The following is a 23,130-nucleotide window of genomic DNA, read 5'->3' on the forward strand; positions in this document are numbered from 1 at the left end:
TTGGATTGGAATATTTCACTTTTGATTGGATCGAAAAAATGCATTTTGCCAGTATGTATTCATATTGCATAGTTGATTTCAATATTCTATTCAATCTGGTGTTATACTAAAGAGGAATGCATTCTTGTGGGTGGGGGAGGAATGCAGACTAACACTAATATTTAGGTCACTGATATAATAGCAGCTGTTGAGATACATATTCAGAGCATGTTTTAACCACTTCCCAGTTTCAGTTAAATTTAGGGATAAATGTATGACACCTAACTCTTCCCTGTCAACTTTGTTAATAATTATAAACTGCATTGTTATTTCTAATAATTATGCCAGAATAAACTGAAAAGAATGTCTTGATAAAAATTGATAAATGCTAAAGTTATAACAATTACCTTTTTATTCAAAGTGTGTGGTTTTTTTAAAAAGAAAAACCCGCTGTTTAATAGTACTTAGCAATTGCATTGCTAAAAATATCTTGATCCTGTGCTGTTTTACAAGATATTTGAAAGTAATGTAGGAAGTTAGCACCCAGCCCTGTCCTAGGAAAATGAAATACTTTAGGATATATTTAAAAAGGCAGAATATTTCCCCTAAAAGAGAAGTAGAAACTCAGAAGCAGAAACTCATTTCAGAAGCAGAAGCTCACCCCAACCTTTGTTAATGGGCAGGCTATTAAGGCCTGGGCCAGAATATTCTACACAACAAAGGCCTCTACCCATCTCACCACGTGGAATGGGAAGATTGCATCAACCAGCATTCAGTTGAAGCCATGTGGTCCAGACAAAACCTACAAAGTTAGCTAAGACCCCTGCCCCTGAGAGTCTGACAGCCAATGAGATACATTTCTTACAGGGGAACTGGAAACACTAAGGTGGGGCCCAACAGAGGGTATAAAACTAAGGGTCTCTCAGCATCTTGTCCCTTCTTTTCCTTCACCCAACATCTTGAAGCATGTGATCGTCCTTTTCACTTTGGAGCTCCAAGCCATGTGGTCCTGTCCACCATTAAACCATCTTTCCAAACAGCCTCCATGTCTTTTTCCCCACTTGGAACTGAACCCAGAAGGATATTTCTTCCAACAATTATCAATTGATTTGTATTAACATTAAGATCTCCATGAAATAAGAATAGGAACATCACATAGACACTTACAGGATATAAAATTTTATTTTGAATTATTACATAATGCTAACTGTGACAGATATAAAGAGAATTGATTTGTAATATTTTGCTCTCAAAGTTTTCTCCTTTTCAGAAAAAATATCTCCGTCATTTGTTTTTATTGGACAGATTTATTAATAAATTTTAAACTAGTTTATTTTTAGTGCACCATTAAATACTCTATACAATGCTCACCATTTTAAAATTAGAAGCATTTTTGCTCTTAATTTGTATGTTGTAGAGCTGTTTACAGATTTGTTCTAAAGAGTAATTCTGAATAAAACATTTTTTTGCTAATTTACTGATGGATAGATCAATTTGATTTTTATCTACTGAGTAATAAGAAAGTTAACAAGTAAAACCCTTCAGAATAGATAAGAAATATATTCAAATTAAATGATTACAGGATTGACAGTAATGTGAACAGTATGCTAAATTTCTCAGTACAGGAGTTACTTGTCAAGTAGTATAGAGGAAAAAGAAAAACAGTTCTCTAATGATAGTTTGGTGATTTTTAAGATTTAGCAATGTATAATTTGGGGCTAGTTGAAAGCTGAAAAAAACACTACTATTCACAAAAACAATTTATAATGGCTTGATAGTTCCAGAATTGTCTTTTACTAGAATTGCCGAAGGAGAGCCAAGATATAGCATTGCCTTTTCTCATAATGTGTTTTCAGCTTCCCAGTCTAACCTATAAACCTGAAATGCCTAGTTGGTTACCTAAAATGCCTAATTTGCCAGCCTGCTCCTGCTTGGCTTTTTAGTACAGTCAAGGTGAGCCAAAAGCTGCCATTTATTAAGGTTTCTTAGATTTCTATGGAAATCTTAGATTTCAACAAAAATAATTATCACTCTGAGGTTTCACTGTTTCCTGCCCTCCACCTGTCAAATGCTAAGTTTATTCTTTATGTCTTGATGAGTAACGCGGACATGTGGTAGCACCAAAAGTGACAAAAGAAAGAAGTTCCTTCAGTTTCATTAGTTATCTTTTCACATGTGACAAACCAATTAACTGGAATTAAATCTAGTTGTGGAGAGAAGGAGGCTTCGAAAAAGAAAACAGGTAGAGGAGAAATGGCAGATAATAAGCAGTTACTGCACAATCATGCTTATTATTACATGTTTAAATCCTGACAGATTTCAACAAAAGTGAATATGAGTATCGCCTTTTAGTAATTCCTATGCTGAACTTCTTCCTCTTTTGGTATGCTTAGAACTCCTCATCAGACGAAATAATGTCTAGTTCTGCCTGAAAAATCTCTAAAAGCCATTTGGCTCCATAGCTGCATTGGCACACGATGGAAACTGCAAAAGTTAAACTAGCACTTCTTTGTTGCACTATAATGTCCAATATGAATAGTGAGCCTGTTTTATCATCTTGTCATATTTCAATGTGTGGCACTGAATGAAAATGTCTCAACTCAAAAACTATTTTGTTGTAAGACAGTCAAACATTTTGAAATAAAAGCACATCTTCACAGCATCCTTAAATGAGTTCCAGGTCGAGAAACATGAGCTGAGGTTAGAAGTAAAGTAAAGAGTGGGAGGTTGCTTGAAATTTTTTCTCCCAAGGGGTACCTCACATAAATTTTCATGGAAGCAAAGCACTGCTTTAAAGATCGTATTATTTTGTACAAATGTTAAATAAGTATGATGAGCAAAAAGCTATATACTACTTTATGTCTATGAAGGGAATTACGGTATCAGGAAAATGTGCATAAATAATCAGAAAGGCAAATGAAATCAAGGAAGTATATTTATTAATTTGAATTGGATTTATTATCTGAATCTAATTAGCAAATTTGAACAGAGGGTAATTGTAGTTGTTAAATGAAGTGGTCACTAAGTAAAGCTACAGCAGTGCTTGTGATCTTGCTTCAAATTTCATTTGCTTTACAGACCAGCAAAGGTCATAAATGGAAGGACTGATCACAAAGTTACTTTTTCATCACTGTCTTTAAGTGTGGAGTTCATAGTACAAGGTGGTCATTAAACAAGGGCTTATCTAAATTGCAGTTTTTAAAAGATATATCTATGATTACCCTAAATTAGACAAACTTCTAGGTATTTTAAATTGACATTTGATTTGGGAAAGAGCTAAAGGAATTGCCACTGATTCTGGAATGCTCTTTTGGATGCTCATACAAATATTCAGGAGAGGGGACAGATTATTCCTCACTTGCATAAAGCAAAATACAAACACGTCTACAAGCTTCTGTTTCATCACACAAATGGTTGGTCAGAAAAGTGGACAGCAATACATTTCCATTTCTAACTCTCAGCTAAAGCTTTTTATTGCAAACACCATTACTCTAAAAGGCAGACGAATTTACGTTGCTTAGTAATATAGCACTTCAGTTCTTTTTCTTTAGAATTCTCCTGTCTTATCTTGGTTTTGTTGACAGCAAAAAAATCACAGCTCCAAAACTTAGGTTCTTATAGATTTTTTTAGTAGTGTAAGGATATTGTTGGTTCTTGGTACATTGAAAAAATAGACTTATGGCGGCAATGTATGCACTCTCATCAATATCATGAGCTATAGCAAGTTATATAAATAGAAAAGGTGCCTTCAGTATTTCATACTTCCCTTACTGTCCACCCAATCATGATGGCTATTGGCTGGCTCAGTAGATCAGTTGCAAGATAATAACTAAATCAATATAGGTAATCCTCATTTAATGACTGCCTTGTTGAGCATCTGTTTAAACTTGCAGTGGTGCTGAAAAAATGACTTTATGACCAGTCATTGTACTCAGCCACATGATCAAGATTCAGACATTTTACAACCAATTTTGTGACAGTCACAGTGTCCTGCATTCACATGTCACCATTTGAACGCTTCATAGCCAGCTTCTGACAAAAGAAGCCAGCAGTAAAATCACAAGTCAGGGTCACATGATACCTCACTTAACAGCTTTGGTGATTTGCTTAACGGCCATGGTGGAAGTGGCATCTTAAGTCTAGCATGGTCATACGATATCACACTTAATGGCAATATTACTTAGTGATTGAGTTGTTGGTCCCAATAGTGGTAGTTAAGTGAGTATTACCTGTGTAAGTAATATTCAGAGTGACATATGAAGGAAGAGAAGACAGAGTGGTTATGCAGTCACAGATTACAGGTTTTATATTTCAAGATAGCTGCTTTGAGACTATAATGGAGTGTCCTGGCTGCTTTAATATTATTTTGACTTTGTTTTGAGTCTTGATCTCAGAATTAAGCTCCTCTGGATTCTATGTAGGACAAACAATCCAAACATTGTGCAAAAGACTTAATGGGCACAAAAGAAATGTTGCCAGTACAACTGAGAAAAGAATTACTGAAGTCACCACATCAAAGGTTTTGGCTACTTCAAGAAGGCTCAACAAGTACAATGGATTCATCATAACCCATAACAATTGCTAACATACATGCAATCTGTCTCACATATAATCTGCATCTGCATATCTATCCTGTCTTCTTCTTCCACCCCACCATTGTCCCAATTTAAAACCTACAGCCATCTAATCACTCCATTGCAACTGATAAAATGAGCAGCAGCTTACAAAAACATACGCATTTCATAAAATAAAAGTGCTAGCAGGCTCCTTCAGATTTTTGGTTATCATTGACAAACATAAACCTCATCCTACAATGTCTACTATGAGTTTTGGCAATTCAACAGAAGTACGAGAACATGCAGGCTGCATGGAAGGACTTAACTGGCCATGTTGGCCTGAGATTTTAGGTCAGCATCGTTCAGGACATTCCAGAAGTGCTTCTTTTTAATTTCAAAGTTTGTCATCGGTGATTTTTATTTAAAGGAAGTCCATGTGAACTATTTTCAGTACATGGTACAGTATTTTCAGTGCATTAAACAGATTTTCAAATTATTAAGAATTATTAAATTCTTTCATGATATCTTTGCTTCTTTGGATTCTAATTTAAAATAAGCAGAATTTGAAACACATGTGTTCCAAGGTTTTTAAATATTCATTCCTTCAGTAAGTATGTTGTTTATTTTTTCTGGCAAACACATTCCCTCTTTATTATATCTGCTCCACTATTTGATTCTTTTCCACATATTCTCTCCTAATATGGTAGCAGAAAAGAGTTTTGTATCAGTTCCAAAATGCTCTTTCAAGCTTGTAGAAGATGTGAACAGAAAGCAAATGTCATGAAAGGAAAAGGGAGAGGAGGAACACATCAGTAATAACAAAAGGCATGTATTTTTCTATTAACAAAGGATTGGAAAAGAATAGAATAAAAGTTTTCCCATGGGTTTATTTCATTTCATTTTAACTTTATCATATATTATCTTGGGGCAGGGGAGTTCTTTAAGTTCAGTGATTCAATAAACATGTCAAAGTGACATTATTGGGTCGTGCCCCCCCCCCCCCAAAAAAAAATGCTAGAACTCTTTTTTGGTTGCATAAAACATGCAAATGCTGAGTCACATATTAGGTTGATACAAAAGAGATTTCATTATTTGTCAAACCTGATGAACTCTGAATTATTTTTTCTAAAGGGAAACTGGCATGCATAAATTTAATGATAATAGTTCCTTCCAGTCAGGGAGGTGAGTCAGCACAGCACCTTACAAATGTCATAAACAGAATCTGTGCACAGCCCTTGTCTCTTTCCAACCTTATAAGCATGCCCACATCTTATTGCCTGAGGTTCCTTTCTTTATGAAAAGTCATTCTCAAAAGATAAAGAACTACAAATGGTAAATGAATAGAATTTTACTATTTACTTAAAAGTTAATTTGAAATTAAGCCAGAAAAAATTACATTGACTCCAGCAACTATGCTAAAGACTCCAGCTATCAACATCCTTTTTTGTTTTGGAAACTGAAATGCTAGAAGAAAGTTTATAAAAATATATGTAATAATATATATTGTAGTATATTAGCCATATTTAATGTAATAGAGTTGGTCCTCAAGTTGTGGCAATAAATGGTACCAGATTTTCCATTGCTCATAAAGCACAATGTCATTTACTACATTACTTAATGATAACAATTCTGATAGTCCTCACTGCTGTCATTAATCAAATCCCACTGGTTGCTAGATGAGAATAGATCCCAATTTAAGCCATTCCTGGCTTGGCTCCCTCAGCCTCAAGTCGGTATTGAAGTTACTTTCAGTGATCATTTAAAGTTTCGGGTGTGCTGAGCAAATGGTTATTACATCCAGTCTCTGAAATCATGACATCACAGCATCCTTGCAGTCCCATGATCAAAATTTGGTCACTTGGCAGCCCACCCATACTTGCAACCACAGGGACACTTCAGTTCCCCCAACCCAGCCTATCTCCCTCTCATCTCTGCTCTTTTGACTTCCCTTCATTCTACTGATTCTGTTGGCCCTGTGCTCCATTTGCCTTACTGCCCTACCATCCTGAAATCCACTTGCCCTGCACCCAGAGCTATACCTGCCCTGTTATTCTGGCATCCACTCACCCTGCTGCCATGGGGTCCACTCATCCTGCTGCCCTATGCTTCAAATGTCTGCCACTCGGGTTCCATCTGTCCTGCTGCCCTGTGTTCTACTCCATCTGCCTCGTAAAAAGCCAAGGCAGGTGCACCTCAGCAGCAACAGGGGGGGGGGAGGAAAGGTGGCTGGGTTGGCAGAGCAGAAGGGTGAGCAGAGCGTAGGGCTGCAGAGTCAGAAGAAGAAGCAGAGTACAGGATGGCCAAAAGGGGAGAAATGGGGGCGGGGCATAGGCAGGTGGGGAGTAGAAGCACTCCTGCAAAGTGTGGGCCATCTGCCAGCACCCAAATTTTGATCACATGATTATGAAAAGTACTGCAATGGCCATAACAGCATACTGGGCATAGCTACCATTAGTTCAGCATAACCAAAACAAACATCTGTTAAGCTTAGGACTACTTATGTGCTTTAGTTTATGATAAGCATTTTTATTCTTCCATTTTCTGTTAATAGAACATTTTGTTTTTCTGAATTGTATTTAGAGGGCTTTTACTGTTCTTTGCATAGTGTTAGTAATGGTTCAAAAGCAAAGACAATTTATTGCATTATTCCATTCTATATACCATCCTGATGCAACATTTATGATTTCCATCAAATCAGATACATCAATTTATTTTTGATTTCTTTGTAACAATACTCAGCCTTTCTCAAAACTCTCTTTCCCATCTGTGAAGTTCCATGTGTGCTTGAACTCACACATCTCTCTTCAAAATTAAAGCCAGTGTCTGGATTGAAACTATTTTGTTTCTTCAGGTTTCTCATGCTTTGTGTCACATTTCAATGCCTTCTTGGTGAAAATCATGTGTATCAGGTGGCAAAATTATTACATCCACTATCTATTTGTATCACTACATCACTGGAAAATTTTGAGATGTCTTTAGGCTGTAAGCTGATGAACACATTACTGGACAGCATGTCTGTTTTACAGCTTTGGTGACAATCCTGTAACTCAGTCGAAGGAAATGTAAGATTGTAATTTAAAGTACTAAAGGTCTTGTACAATGTTTTACATGCTAAATGCAATAAATAGATGATATAAGGAGAGAGTATGTGAGAGAGGGAGAGAGATTAATTTTGTGATAATATAGTATAGAGAGCAAAGTTTATTTTGCATTGTATGTTTTTCAGCGAACCAAATGTTTGTCGAATAATAGAAATGTGATGTGTCCTGCCTCTTTGTCAATGTCCAGAGTTACAAGCATTGTCCACTGAATGGTTCATTAATTGAATCAAGCATGTATGCACCTTAGAATAAGGTAGCTTGACTCCCTGTGATCCAACACCTTTATCCCACAATGTTCTTCCCCCTCCCTGAAACTCCCGGGTGCAATTGAAATGGTGTGCCCCCACCATCTCTTATGCTTTACAGAAATCCTCTCTGCCATTGAATTACACTTTCCTTCCCAACTTTCTGTAGCTGGATCAGGTGAGAGAAGCACTACTTATTCAATAAGAATTTTAAATCTTTACTACCTACAACAGCAAAGGCAGAGAGCTCACACAAAATTGGAAAGCAAAACAACGATGAACAGGTGTTTTCTAAATAAAGTTGTCTCACTCAGGTTCAAAATCTCTCACACAAGCACACCAAAATAATGTCACACAGTCCAGAACTCAGCAAAGCTATAATGTAACTAACTTCACTGTTCTTAGCTTGCTTTTCAAAATGCTAACTCCAACTTTGTTTCAGTCACTGGAAGCTTTTTCTCTTACCTGGCTTCTAGACAGCTACAGCAATGATTTATTCAAACACACTGAAGACAAAAGCAAAATGTATTCCTTCAAGGGGGAAAAATTAATTGGTTTTAGCATTTGCTTTTCCCATGCTTCAATTTTATCAACTTAATACCTGGATTGATAAGTCCAGTTATTTTTCTCTTGACAAGTCTAATTCTGATGTGGAATTTTCCCTCATTCACTACAGGTTTCTTTTTTCATACAGGAAAATGAGTTGCTAACTAAAACTATTTGTTCATTTATTCATATAATTTATATGTGCCCATTTCCCACAAGTGACATAAAAACTCACAATATGTATCCCCAGGCATCAGAGGGAAAAAGCAATGACCCTACTTATAAAAAACAATGCATCAAAAATGACAGAGCTCATCTAATATCCTGACACAAATACCTGGAGAAATAGCCTGGTCTTCAATGTTGTTAGGAACTTGTGATAGCTTTAACAGTATACCTGAACAATTTAATAATTGTTTGCACTTTTGTTACACAATTCCCATTCCATTACAATTTATGTATGTATAAGTAAGTATGTATGTATAAGTATGTATGTATGTATGTATGTATGTTGTATATATTGCAAGAAAAAAGGGGAGAGCTATAAGTATCCCAATTACTTCATCCACGAGCCCTTACAACCAACATCTTACTACCTTCTCCATAACTTCTCCAAAAAAGGGGATAATAGACACTGGAAATTTATCCAACAGAACTTGACTGAGAGAGAATTGTTTTAGAACAGAACGCTCTGCTTCTTCCTTTGAAGCAGTAGGCATGTTCCCTCTGTCAAAAAAATGATTCATCTGTTCTCAAATCCAGTCAGCCACCACTCCCTGGTTAACCGAAGGAGCCAGCAAAGATTAGCATCCAATGCATGTGAATCAAAATCATGTTTCAGAGACCCCTATCCACTTCCCTATCATCTACAAGGTCAATGACATCATAACATAACATACCAGCCCAGTCATTATATTGGTTCTGGTCATGTAGCATTTAAATCCAAGTAGATTTGAGTGGTTCTGTCTATAAAATATCTAACAAACAAGTCACAGAGATCTTTTGTATATTATCCTATGTAAATTTTGCTGTTGGATGACATTCTGCAGATGCCAGAACAGCATCTATCTAATTTGCCAACATTGCTAGAATCTGGCCCAAATCTCTGCTCATACCCATAGCCAGTCATATTAACCTCTTATATCATCATTTCTTCAGCTGTTTCATACTAAAATGCATCACTAGTGTATTAGAAACATGGGTTATCTAGAGAGTCCTTGCATTGCTCCTAGATCAGTGGGATAATTCCCCAAAACCTGTAGAAAACCAGCTGGATCTACAAGATACCTACAGCAACCCATCTTAATCAATTACCTACCTGCAGAAATCAATGGTACCAACAAATCTCCTTATTAATATAGTCTGATCACAACAAAGACAGGACAAAAATATATTCACACTCAGATTACAATCCAGAAATTCCAGAATTAAGAAGCAAAAATGCTCAATGAGAAATGAAATGGTTTGTACATCTGTAGCCATATTTTTTCAATGATGATTTCAATGATGATTTCAATGATTCAGACAGTTACGCGATGAAATATTTGTTGATCTTTATGTTGATTCCTTTGTTTCTTTGGTCCAAAACAAGAAACAGCAGTGTGTATTTATAGAAGGTTTTTTTTTAGACTACAATTCTTTATCGGCCAAGTGTGATTGGACACACAAGGAGTTTGTCTTGGTGCATATTTATATCGTTCCTTATCTCTAAAGAATAATCTCTTTGCTTTCTCTATCTTACCAGTGATGAGCTCATTAGGTTGCATTTTTTTGTTAAGAATTGATAATGATTTACTATTCTACTTCTCCTTAAAGAATCTGAGTTGAGAGCCAAACTGAACTTTGGAGGTACTAAGGTTAGGAATCCATTATACTGAACCCTTTTCCCCTTTGACTGTGGAGTGCATTGCTTCACACAATCATTTTCCTGTCAGACTACAATTTTTATAGAGGTTTCCTACGTGAACATTTCCCCTTGTGCTCTCAAAATTGATTGAGAAATTGTGGCTGTGAACAGATTTTTTTGTGACATCCCTGGGAGCATGATTCAATTGCTAGTTTAAAAAAAAAGTAATAGTAAATTCTGGCTGGGCAGTTTGATGCACCTCAAGCACTGTCTTGATAGTTACATTTCCCTCCAAGTTCCAATCCTGTTCAAGGAATAGTTTGAATTGAAACAAAATGTTCCAAACCCTGCCTGTCTTCACATGATAAGTTTAAAAAAAAAAAAAAAAGCTCAGTTAACAACTGTACTCATTCCCATACTCTCTTGGCTTTTTAACCAAGCTTTGTGGCTTGCTATGTCATTGAAATGTGTAACAGTCACTACTTCAATTTCTCAAAACTATACTTGTTCTTAACATTTGACCTAGGTTATAACTTTTGGAAAGCTGTAAAGCTGGGCTAAAAGGGCCTGTGCAACAATGGGGGGAAATTATAGCATCATTGACTACATTTTTCAATTTAGTATGTCCTACAAAAACAACCAGAATTAATCTTTATCATTTCTTGTGGATATTTTATTCCAGAGTTCCACATATCACCATAGTTTTTAATTTGCTTCTTCATTAATGTAATGCACTATATGTGATTGTTTCAGCCTTCTCTCTTTGCAATTGCCTTCATTATATGACCGCGATATATAAGACTTCCTTAAATGTAATAACTAAGTTCTTTCTTATTCATTCATTAGATTTCGTATTTCACTTTTCCTCTAAATCCTCAGGATAACATACCCAGTTTCTTGCCATTCAAGCATGGGAATCCATGTCCATGATTGTGTATATGTTAGAATCTGGAACTCGAAAATTCACTAGTCTACAAGAACGCCACAGCTTAATTTTACCAGAATTGGGTCACTAATAAAGGAAAATTAAATCCTGAGTATTAATTGGCTCCAGATTTTAAAATACAGCTTCAGGTTAAAATTGCATCAAAATAATTCAAAATTATGAGGGAGATGTGCAATTATGCTGTACACTTTTTTTTACAAAATGTGATATAGCAATGAGAATGATGCCACACCAATCATTATAAATTTATCTTTCATGTAACATTTTCATACTTTTTGCATGAAAAACTGACAAACTTTACCATAAGATTAAACGATAAGGTCCCATCTTTATTTGGTATCTTGCAATATCCTGGTGGACTATCTCCCCATGCTCATCACTCACTGCCCCCTAGTTCAAAGGGAAATAGTGTAAATGTGAGTGTAAGAAGTGTATTTTCAGCAGCATGTTTGCACCAAGTGCTTTATAAACCTAAGCAAATTTTCCACGTGTTTTTCATAGTCATCTGCCTTGCTGTTCTCAAAGCGAAGATAAATCCATACACTTCCATATGGTACCATTTTCATTGTTCTACCGTACTTTGTCAAGCAGTTACAAGGCATCATGATCATTAGACACCTCCCTCCCTTGTAGGCAAAAATACTAGTCTGTGTGATATTTCAAGATATTGATTGTGAAATATCTTGAAAATTTTAGCCAACCAGAGCCTTTATCACCTGTTTTCTAATTCATCTAATCAAAATATGTAAAATTTACACATTTCATCTCAGAGATTGATAATTTCCCCAAATTTGTAGACATTCTATTCACACCTTCTTCCTTTCAGTTTATACTTACAATGGAACCCTCACAAACAATCATGTCAATTCTGAGTATAGGAAATTGGTCCCTGTTTGGTGAGTAGAGAGAACTTTATTGTTTTATAGTGTAAAGTATTATTATAAGTACATTTCTCCAAGTAATTTAGTTGCACTTTTTTCCCATCATGCCAACTTGGTAGTATTGGCTCTTGATTTAAGTACAAAAGTTTCAGTTCCTTCTGGATTTTATCCCAAAAAGGCTATTTGAGATAAAATGTATTTTACTGAGCTGCAGGTTACAGTAAGCTAGCAAATTTTGCCTGAATCCCATCCATAAAAAGTCCATCCATACTTTATTTTATGATAGATGAGAGGAGTCAATTAGGAATGATTCTTGAATCCTTCCCTTTTACATTAATTTACCCTTTTGTATTGAACCTTTCTACTTTTCAGAACCTCATCTAACTGATGAGATATTGAAAATGTAACCATTCAAACTAGTCTTAAGCCAGGATGAACCATTTTATTTTGGCCATCTGAAAATAACAGTCCCAGACTAAAATGTCCCCAATGAATAGATCATTGACTCATTGTCAGTTTAACAGCACTGCCTTCCCATTCATTGTTCCAATTTCAGGGATGTTTATCATTCTAGATACAGTCCCAGATGTGCAGAAGAATGTTGGGTGAAAAAGGAGGAAGCATGTTTTGCTCCAAAACATATTTACATTAGGCAGAAAAATTTTGCTCCAATGCAGAATTTTAAATGGGTGTTTAATAAGAAAGATCTTGGCTGTAATGCCATTGTAATGCATAGGATGAGAGAGAGATACAAGAAATTATAAGCAGTGTATATTTATGTAGACTGGAGTTTCTGCATTTCAGACACCCAAACATCATCAATGTTTACTTTTTCCCCTACCATATTATACAGGTGACATGAATAGAAATAATACTGCTTACTGTCCTCCAATCATTTATAAATGTCTGGTAAACTTTCTCTCTTCTAAAACATGATTTAATATCTGAAATTATTCTAAGTGCATGGTTAAGGTAGTGCTGTAGGTGGCATTCTAAGTAGAAATAAACAATTTACTCAGATTATGAAAGTAACATGTGCGTATATGCCTCTGACAGAAACAAAAGAAGAATAAAAGTAAAGGTAGTAGGTTCTAAGGATAATGCGTAAAGAGTCTCGGAATAAATAATAAACAGGAAATGCATTGCTCTGAATATGGGAGGTTCAACATTCAGTTATGGCTTCTCTTTGCTAGCTAGCAATGTTGCTTTCCTTAACCAGTTTTGTAGTATTTGTGGGCCCTCCTGTTCCTACTGGCAATAAGGCCTGGATTTCATCTCCAGGATCTTCTCTGACCATTGTTGTCATAGAAACCTAAAGATAGAGTGCTGTGAAGTACAACATTGATGTAACCCAAGTTGTTGCACCATTTCTTGGAAATGGTGTCTCCCATTGTTCATTTCCTGAAGAAATTTAGTTCCTTTCCACCATAGCTTTCCTTTTATGTAACAAATATTGATTTTGGTCAATCATGTATGTGATTTTTCTAATCTCATTAAAGGTTATTTCTAATGACTTCATTATCTATTCTCAACACAGGGAAAAAAATTCTTAAGGCAAATTATCCCTACTTTGAAAGTCATGTCCTGAATAATGTTCTCATAAGAGAGAGGTTGGCTGCTGGCCTTGAAGGATGTTTGTCTTTTAATTCCTTATGGGAGCATTTGAACAGTCTGATACAGCTGAAGGCTGTAAATATGTCACCCTACTGGTCCTACTGGTCAGTAAGGACACATGATGCCAGCCAGCCCTTCTACAACAACATTTCTCTTCAAGGTTTGACTTGCAGGATGGAAAAGTATGACAGATAATTTCACTCTCAAAGCTGTTGTTATCAAAGTGTAACTGAACATTACTAATGCCAGTCATAATGGCTGTGTCCGATTTACAGACTGGTCATTTGTCAGCTGCCCAATCTTTCCCTAGCCATGCATAGCCATTAGAAGGGAATCAGTAGCCAGATCTATTTTAAAAGAGAGCATATGCTTTTTCTTCTCTGAATCCAATTAAGAATGTTTAGAGATACATGCTTTTTCTTCAAGCTTCAGTGTTCTTTTGTGATCTCATGATATAAACATAAAATTCTGTATTTATGGATCTCTCTTTATTTCCCTTTGTTTCCCTATAAATTGCTGCAATTTAACTCAAACAAAGACTTATTGCAGAATCAGAGTTTCTCACTCGTGTCATTTTAAATGAAATATATGATGCCTTCCATTTGTAATTCTCCCATGTTTTGCATTACTTATTTCATCATTTTTCTTACTTGAAAAGAATATTTGGTAAGATGGGGAAAATGGGATTAGTTCTTAGTATCTTATGACTGGTATTATTAAGAAGCTGATTCTTACAGGAAAGAAGAATGCTATCAGGCATAAAGAATCAGGATCATTCATGTTGGTTGCACTATAAAAAATTATTGAAACTTGTGCACAAAAATCTGGTCAACTAATAATCAGCACTAAATTGGTGATAGATAAGAGTTACTGGAATTCAAAGGGGGGGGCTAGACTTGGATTTCTTATGGCAATACAAGCACTCTAAACTGATGGTGCATTTTATTCCACCACTATCACCTCCTCCCCAGGGTTAGCCTACTCTTCTCTACAGATGTTCAGTTCAAATATGAAGATAGTTCTTAGGAATGGTAGTTTAAACTAAATTGGATAAGCAAGTTCTATCAGAAATATGTTTTTTGCATACAACTCTGTTGCAATGATCAAAGTACATACCTTCTCCCCACACCCTAATTTTCAGGCTCAGATCAGATGACCTTCCGTGTTTATATGCAGATAGATTTTCAGTATGCATAACAAGAGAAAGAAAGTGAAGGAGATTATAATGTGAGTTTTTGGTATTTTTTTAGTATTTATTTGATTTGTCAAATCGCTTACAAGATACAGTATAAGAATAAACATAGTTTTGAATACATGAGATAGATACTTAGAAGAAAAATAAAAAGAAACAATAGGACAGGGGCGGTAGGCACGATTGGTGCACTTATGCACACCCCCTACAGGCCTCTTAGGAAAGGGATGAGGTCAATAGTAGTTTGGAACTGGGTGGGGACTGCAGTGGAATACCAAAGATTAAGCCCTTATACTAGGAGCACTTTCTGAATTTGGAAGCCTGTCCTGGAAATCTGCAAGGCTTATTTTGTATTCAGCTGAATGCAAAATTATGCCATTAAGATAGTACATAGTTGAGCCCTCATCCCTAAGGATTTTATACAACCAGGCAAAACAGCAAGAAAATTGTAAGATAGAGCTTTTTATTAAACTACTTTTTCAGTGTTTGTTCACTATATTGCAAAGATACTAATCTGCAGAGCAATTCTTTTTATAATGAAATAAGATGGTAGATTCATGAGTATCAGTCCCTCTCTCTCTACTTCTTCCCCTCAAAATACAAACAAATAGGAGCTGGATGATGTACTTCAGTATATTATTTGAACTATGTATATCAGCCCACAGGACTTGCATACCTTTATTAAAGATCAGTATCTCCGTATTCAATCTATAATCATTGTGTCCTAGCCTTGTCATTCACTTTCACTGTCTTTCTTTAGTATTCTGCCCATGTAACTTATTCATGAAAATAGCCTTTTCTTTTTCTGAAGGAGAGAATGTAAAAACATATAGTACCTACAGTTTACTTTTCACATTAAAAGCTCTGTCACTCAAGCTTTTGTTTGAAGGAATACTTAATTCTCTCCTGATGCAAACTCTACCTTACCCATGTACATTTGATGCTTCTGATGCATAATTCATGTAGCTGTTCTACTGCCTACAAAATACTTTATTTTTCACTTGCCTGTCACATCAAGAAGTTTGTTCATTATTTGCTAAATTAAATCTTTCTTGTCCACAAAGCCACTTGCTATGGATATTGGAGACGCATTTTGTAAATGAGCAGTGGCGGTTCTGAGATCAAGATTACTGTATATACCTCAGCTTTCATTTCAATTGAGACACAAGTCCTTTGTTTGCCTCTAAGTAATGAACTGACATCGTTTGGCATTAAATGGCAGTAAAACAAAGCATGTCAGCTGAACTGCTTTTAAAAGCTTCTCTATTAGTCCTCCCTTGAGATAGTCTTGTAAAATCAGTAATGCACAATACTAATTGTGAATTTTTCAGCTTCTGCCAGTCTTCCATGTGTTGAATGTTAATTAGAGAAACCGAAGGAGCAATATTTTTCACTTAGCTTTTCTTCTCCCAAGGATAGGGAGCCAAGTCCTTCTCATTGCAATCAGGGCTGGGATTCAAATTTTGTAACAACCGGTTCTGTGGGCATGGCTTAATTTATGGGCATGGCTTGGTGGTCACATGACTGGGTGGGCATGGTCAGGTGGCCATGTCACTGGCAAACCAAATACAAGTGGTCCTCGCTTAATGGCAGTTGCTTAGCAAATGTTCTAATTTATGACTGACCTCCCCAGAGCTACTTGACCTGTTTTGGGAGCTTTGTCAGCCATGAGCTCTCTCTCTCTCTCTCTCTTCCTTTCTTCCTCTCCTTTTTTCTCTCTCTCCCTCCTTCCATGTATTTACAATTTCTGTTTAAGCAATTAATATGGTATCCTTTTCATAAATATGTTTGATTTCTGGATTAGGAAATAGAACAAGAATAATGAAATATAGCTTATTTCTTAGAAAACCATTGTCTGTCATTGGTTAATACAAACCTACTAGTAATTTATTATTAGTTAAATTGAAATTTAGGCAGCTATTAGTAGTCGTACAGAAAAATAGTTTGAGTTGATTTTTTTTAAAAAAAACTTGGAAGTACAGGTAGATCTCACTTAATAATTATTTATTCAGCAAGCATTTGAAGTTACATTGACATTGCTGAACAAATGGTCCTGATGCCTGGTCCTTGAAATTATTGCAGCCCTTCTGTATAACATGATCAAATTTTGCCTGCTCAGCAATCTGCCTGCCTTACATATGTATGATGTTCTTCAACTTCCATTTGCAACTTCCACTTGTAGTGGTCATGTAGTTTTGGTACCCCAGATTTCCTATCCCAAACTACATTAAGATAAAGAACAGATAAATCCTTAAAACTTGTCTGCCTAAATATAGCTATTTTTTCCTGTCTTTTATGTCAGCCACAGACTATACTAAGCCAAAGTACTAAATAGTCATGTATTAAACTGTGGTTTATATTTAAAAGTGCATTTCCACAGGAACTCTCTTTCCGTTTTGTTGTTCAGAGCAAAACCGGATTATCAGAAAGAGAACAATGAACATGATAGCATGAAATGGGATGAGTCTATGCTAGCATTAAACTTTAAACTTTAAAACTTTAAACTTTTTATAATCAATAGGATCATCAACACCAAAGGAGCAATAGTGCACTGATGACCCAGAAATCATTAAACAGCAAGAACTAGCTATGTTAAAGTTCCACAGAGAAAGCCTATGCAAATATATTCTTTCCTAGAACTTGTCCTGCAGTCCGTTAAATCTTGGCTCCTGTTTATTTTGTCACTATCTCATTCTCATTAAAAGATTCACTGCATTAGCCAACATTTTATTTTTTTATTTTTACTTATCACATTTTGGAACCACCCATCTTCCTCACAGAGGGTCTTGGGACAGTATACAATAAAATTTCAAAATGTAAAACTAATATATAAAAGTTAAAAATCCTAAAAAGAGCAAGAATAATTAAAATTAATTAAAAGGTGAAGGAAAGGTTGCTAGCCAGCCCCATGCTCCTCTAGGCTCCCCAAGGAAGGCTGCAGAGCCATGTTTTCCCCCCTTTCTGGAAGACCAGGACGATGGAAGACCAGCTCACCTCTAGGGGGAGAATATTCCATGGGGCGGGAGCAACAGCAGATAAGGCTCTCTTTCTGGTCAAAGTGCTTTAAGTGATCAATACACCTTCTCTGCCTGACGAGATGGGAAGGGCTGGCATAATGGGACAAAGATGGTTCTTTAGGTAGCCTGACCCTATGTCATATAGAGCTTTAAATTTCTGAAAAACTTCTTTCTGTTGTTGTTTAGATCCCTATGTGAAAATTCATCTGATGCAGAATGGGAAACGGTTGAAGAAGAAGAAGACAACAATTAAGAAGAACACTCTGAATCCTTATTACAATGAATCATTCAGCTTTGAAGTACCATTTGAGCAAATCCAGGTAATAACAAACTTGCAAGTCCTTCTTCACCTTGAAATTCTTCTTCCCTTCAAAGGAACCTTTATTAATACCTATACAGTAGTCCTGCATGGGATGAAAATGAACAGTACCTTACTTAGGAACATCAATTCTTCAAACAGGCAGCAAATAATGAATATTTATTCAGCAGCAATGGATGCTAAATAGAAAATCCAATGGTGATTTTATTCCAATAGTTCAAGAGAAAATCATTTCCATTCTTTCAAATGATTTGATTATTTTATCAAATCAAAATTACTTAAAGGCAGCGCAGTAATAGTTATAAAGTTATTCTTCTAAACTGCATAACTAATACCATACTTATAATAAGATACATAAGTAAATAAATAAGGTGTTGGCAGTTCCAGAGTACTCAGTTTAGTTCTGTGCTTTTATCTCATTTCAAAAGCTCTCTGGAAGTAAACAGCTCTGACTTCTGACAAAGGGAGGAAAAAGGAAATATGACATAAAAACAGGAGACCAAAAGGGAAATTTCAAAAAACTTAGAAGGAGAAAAAATAGTCATTCATCTTTCACTGTGGCCTTCTATTGGTTCCTTAAATCCCAATCACTTTTGGCATATAGTCCTCTATAAATTACTCCAAAGTGAATGCAACTCTTGGCAGAAAAGCTGGGCTGTCCATCCTGATTTACAGGATTGTAGCTTAAGTTTCCAGTTTGATACATAAATGTAATGATAAGGGTCATCGTCTGCTTCAGCACAGTTTCACCAAGTCACTGAGGCTGAAGCATTGTTGCAATAGACTGTGGGAAGATTCATCCATTCATATTGTATCTGTTGATTGAAACACAAAGTTTTGATTTAAAAATATGTGTCTCTGTGCCCAACCATAAGACTTACATTGCTGGTACATAAATATTTTAGAAGAGTGATTTGGCAGTGCAATCTCATTACTGAAGCATTGGCATCATCCCAGGCAAGATTATTGCAATTTTTTCCAAATCCAGTTTAGAGAGAAATTAGAATAGAAGAAGCAGCTGAGTTGTATATACTGAAAAACTGCCAATGATAAGATTTTTGGAAGGGAATGTATAGAATATAATTCCTAAGAGGCTGCAGGAAAACAAAAGTAAACCAGATCTCAGCTTCCCATATATTGCTGCCCACTTACTTAATGGAATGTACTTCATGGATTCTGACAATCTCAGCAGCAAAATGTATAGATTTGCATTTTTCAACCTTGCTTTGTTCTCTTCCCATTGTTTAGAAAGTGCAAGTTGTTGTGACTGTTTTGGACTATGACAAGATTGGCAAGAATGATGCCATTGGCAAAGTCTTTGTGGGATACAACAGCACTGGTGCAGAGCTGCGACATTGGTCAGACATGTTGGCCAATCCAAGGCGACCCATTGCACAGTGGCATACCTTACAGCCAGAGGAAGAAGTAGATGCCATGCTTGCTGTCAAGAAGTAGGAAGAAAGTGAAATGTGAAAAGAAGGCCTTTCTGCATTTGCCCATATAGTGCTCTTTAGCCAGTATCTGTAAATACCTCAGTAATATGGGTCCTTTTATTTCCAGCCATGCATCCCCAACACAGATCAGTGGTACTTCTACTCTTGTTTTAATTTGCACAACTTTAATGTAGAAAAAGCCCTATAAGGCACTCCATCTCACCACTGCCCTCAGATCTACTCTTCTTTTAAGCAATATGTGTAGATAGAGCATGACAGAAATTATTTATTGTATCACACAGTTGTACATACCAGTATCTAAAAATTTATTTCTAGTCTGTTTATTTGTTTGTCGTAAACGTTTCCTAATCTGTGTATATCTAGATGTTTTTAATAAGATGTTATATTTTAAATTATGTAAATTGATTGAGATATAGGAGAGCTGATAATTATATTATAGGGTAACTATTGTCTGCATTCCAGCAAAAATTCCAACTTGTAAGGCACTAGTAGTGTTACACTGACATCTTAAAGGACAACTTAAATCTGAGCTTTCAACTGAACCATTACAATATCAAGATATGCTCTTGAAGGAATGAATCCACTGGTAGACTTTTCTCGTGGGCAATTTTGCATGATCTGAGCAGGACTGACTTCTAGGAAGCATAGCAGAAGCTGATAGATCACTTTTTTTCCTCTTTCTCTCTCTGTATATATATATGTGTGTGTGTGTGTGTGTGTGTGTGTGTGTGTGTAAACAAACTGAAATCATGGCTTTACACTTAGAAATGAAGGTACAGTTACATTACGGGAGGGAGTTGGGAGCATGAAATATTACACATAGCAACATATAAACTATGTGTGGGAATCATTTCAGGGTTATGTAGCAGCCGCCCTACTATTACCCGTGGCAAACATATATACTTGAAGACAAGTAGCTCTCCTTTATCACCTTTATACGAATTTGCATACTGTGAATCCCATTTGTGCTCTCACATTCTCTAATTCTAATGAGTTTGCACATTAGACTTTGTAACAAAATATTTTATTATACTAAGCCAGATGAGAAGGAATGCAGAATATTTTTTAAAGCAAAACAAAAAAAAAATTCACAGCCGTGTGTGTTTATTATACAAAAGTAGTTTCATGGTGACGAGACAGTATTGTACAATCCCATCAAAAGAGGACAAAAAATTAGCCATATTTCTGAATGCACTTCAAAGCAAGCCAAAAGATAACAGCTAGTGACCTTTTATATACTATTTATACTAATAAGTTTTAATTTGTCCTTTAAAAAAAGTGAAACAAAACAAAGAACAAGTTCTAGCAAACTGAAGCAACCTCTTATGTACACTAGTTGCTCGTTTCAGGAGGAGTTTTTAAATGTTTTCAATGTTACTATGTAGTAAATGGCACTATTATGAAGCTATTAGTCATTCCATAAGCGTCTTAAAAGACTGCTCTGTGTATCACTGTGACTGCCGTGTGTGCTTAGAAACTGTAGTTCTCTCAGTGGATAGCAATCAATTTATTCTGTAGTGATATTGTAAAAATACTGCCATTCCCTTCTACTGCACTGCCGAAGGATTGCATAGCACAAGACGTTCTTATAGCTATGGACCAATTCAGAACTGAAGAGCTATGCACAGGACAAGGCATCATATAGAACGGACTGACAACACAGCATTTTGTCGACACTGTGCAATATTCCACATCTCTCCCCAGGTTGATGGTAGAGGCTGTCCTTCAGACAAGGCCGATGGTCACTTTAGCTTATATTATTTCCTCGTGTCGCATCGGGGCATTATTTTTGCAATTGGGCTCTCTTCCTTGGAGACCCCTTTCATTAATTTATTTAAATGCTGCATATTTATTTAAAAGATTGTAAATATATTTTAATATGTTGAAACACAGGTTCTATTTTCAGTAACAACCAAGCACCAAAAAAAACCCCAAGAAGACATTTCCCCCCCCCCCTGCCCTTTCCCATTTTAAAAAAATCTTTTGGTAGTAAGTGTGGGATTTCCTCAGAAATAATTTCAAAATATAGAGTTTCCTTTTTTAAGAAAAAAAGCATCCCTAGTCGTGTTTTTTTGATGACAGATCTCCTTTTTCTGAGCTCTAAGCTGGCGAGTTACTTACGAAATGTAGAGAATTGAACTCACAAGCCACAAATGGATTGTGGCAATTTAATCCAGTTCCTATTTAGCTTTCCACAAGGAGCAACATTTTATGATTCTGGTGCTTTTTCTATTGTCTACATCAGTGTTTTTCAACCTAAGCAACTTTAAGAAGTATGAACTTCAATTCCAAGATTTCCCCAGCCAGCAAGCTTGCTGTCCGGGGAATTCTGGGAGTTGAAGTCCATACATCTTAAAGTTGATGAGATTGAGAAACACCATTCTACATCAAAGAGGAAAAGGCAAAATTGAATCAGATAAGTTGAACTATATGTAGGAGGGTTGTAATTATATACAACCACCAAATCTCACCAAAGAGAGTGAGCCTAAACACAGAGGGTTCAGTTCTGCTGTAACTTCTTTTAGTTGATCAGCATAATGGGAGAGAAATTTCAAACTGAAGCTGCCAGAATTGATTCATTGTGTGAAGGTATTCTAAATTGATTCTCTTTTTACACTGCCAGAATAAATGTCACTGCGGAATTGGTTTGTAATGTTCCATCATTTTCAGCAGAAAAATCTGCTATTTGACCAAGATGACATTTTCATCCTCAAAAGGAGCCACATGTACCTTCCTGACAAAGCTGTGTAAAGTATTAGAATCTGATGCTGTAGAAAGATCCTAGTTGCCTTTGTGTATATTTACTGCCTGCTTGAGTGTTTCTATGTGTGGGGTTTTTCTCTGTATCTTGTAGAAACATTTGGGGTATTCTATCCTGCCATACTGCTCGTGACCCACGAGCTGACAAGTTTAGCTGTATTTTATATTTAGTTTTGATGAAGGTGGTTTATCTTTTGTTTCACTTTTGTGTAGTGAATCCCACAGTAGAGTTTTCCAGGTGTCGTTAAATAAAACATACATACTACCCAATATCCAATAAAATGTTTTATTTCCTGTTGATGCCTCAAGTGTTCTCAGCATTATTTATTTTTATTTATAAAGCCGCCCATCTCAAATAACATATGGATGGCATTCAACAAAAACTTTTTTTTAAAAAAAAAAAAAACAGTCATCCAGTTCTTGGAGACTACCTGGGCAAGTCCATGCAGTTTTCTTGGCAAGATTTTCCAGAAGTGAAAATTGACACTTCCTCCTTCCTAGGCTGGGAGAAAGAGACTGGCCCAAAGTCATCCATTTCGATTTGTGCCTATGATGGGAGTAGAACTCACGATCTGGTTTCTAGCCTGATGCTTTAACTACTGTACCAAACTGGCTCTCTTCACATGACATTAAACCTATGTGATATATAAATATAAAATACAAATATAAATGAC

General features: G+C 36.0%; 1 protein-coding gene across 2 annotated transcripts in view; it reads left to right on the forward strand.

The window, feature by feature from the left end:
- SYT1 (synaptotagmin 1) overlaps positions 1-22,756 on the forward strand; it is a 235,727-nt gene extending 212,971 nt beyond the window's left edge. For both annotated transcript variants that reach the window (XM_087968032.1, XM_026667697.2), the window contains 2 exons: positions 18,110-18,243; positions 19,491-22,756. In XM_087968032.1, the coding sequence (XP_087824158.1) occupies positions 18,110-18,243; positions 19,491-19,697 (341 nt within the window). In that variant the 3' untranslated portion in view covers positions 19,698-22,756. The remainder of the gene's footprint in view (positions 1-18,109; positions 18,244-19,490) is intronic.
- Positions 22,757-23,130: the final 374 nt, after the last annotated feature.

The sequence above is a fragment of the Notechis scutatus genome, chromosome 6 (genome assembly GCF_049901735.1).
Source record: "Notechis scutatus isolate UNSWTSFEM ecotype Mainland chromosome 6, rNotScu1.2, whole genome shotgun sequence".
Taxonomy (NCBI): Eukaryota; Metazoa; Chordata; class Lepidosauria; order Squamata; family Elapidae; genus Notechis; species Notechis scutatus.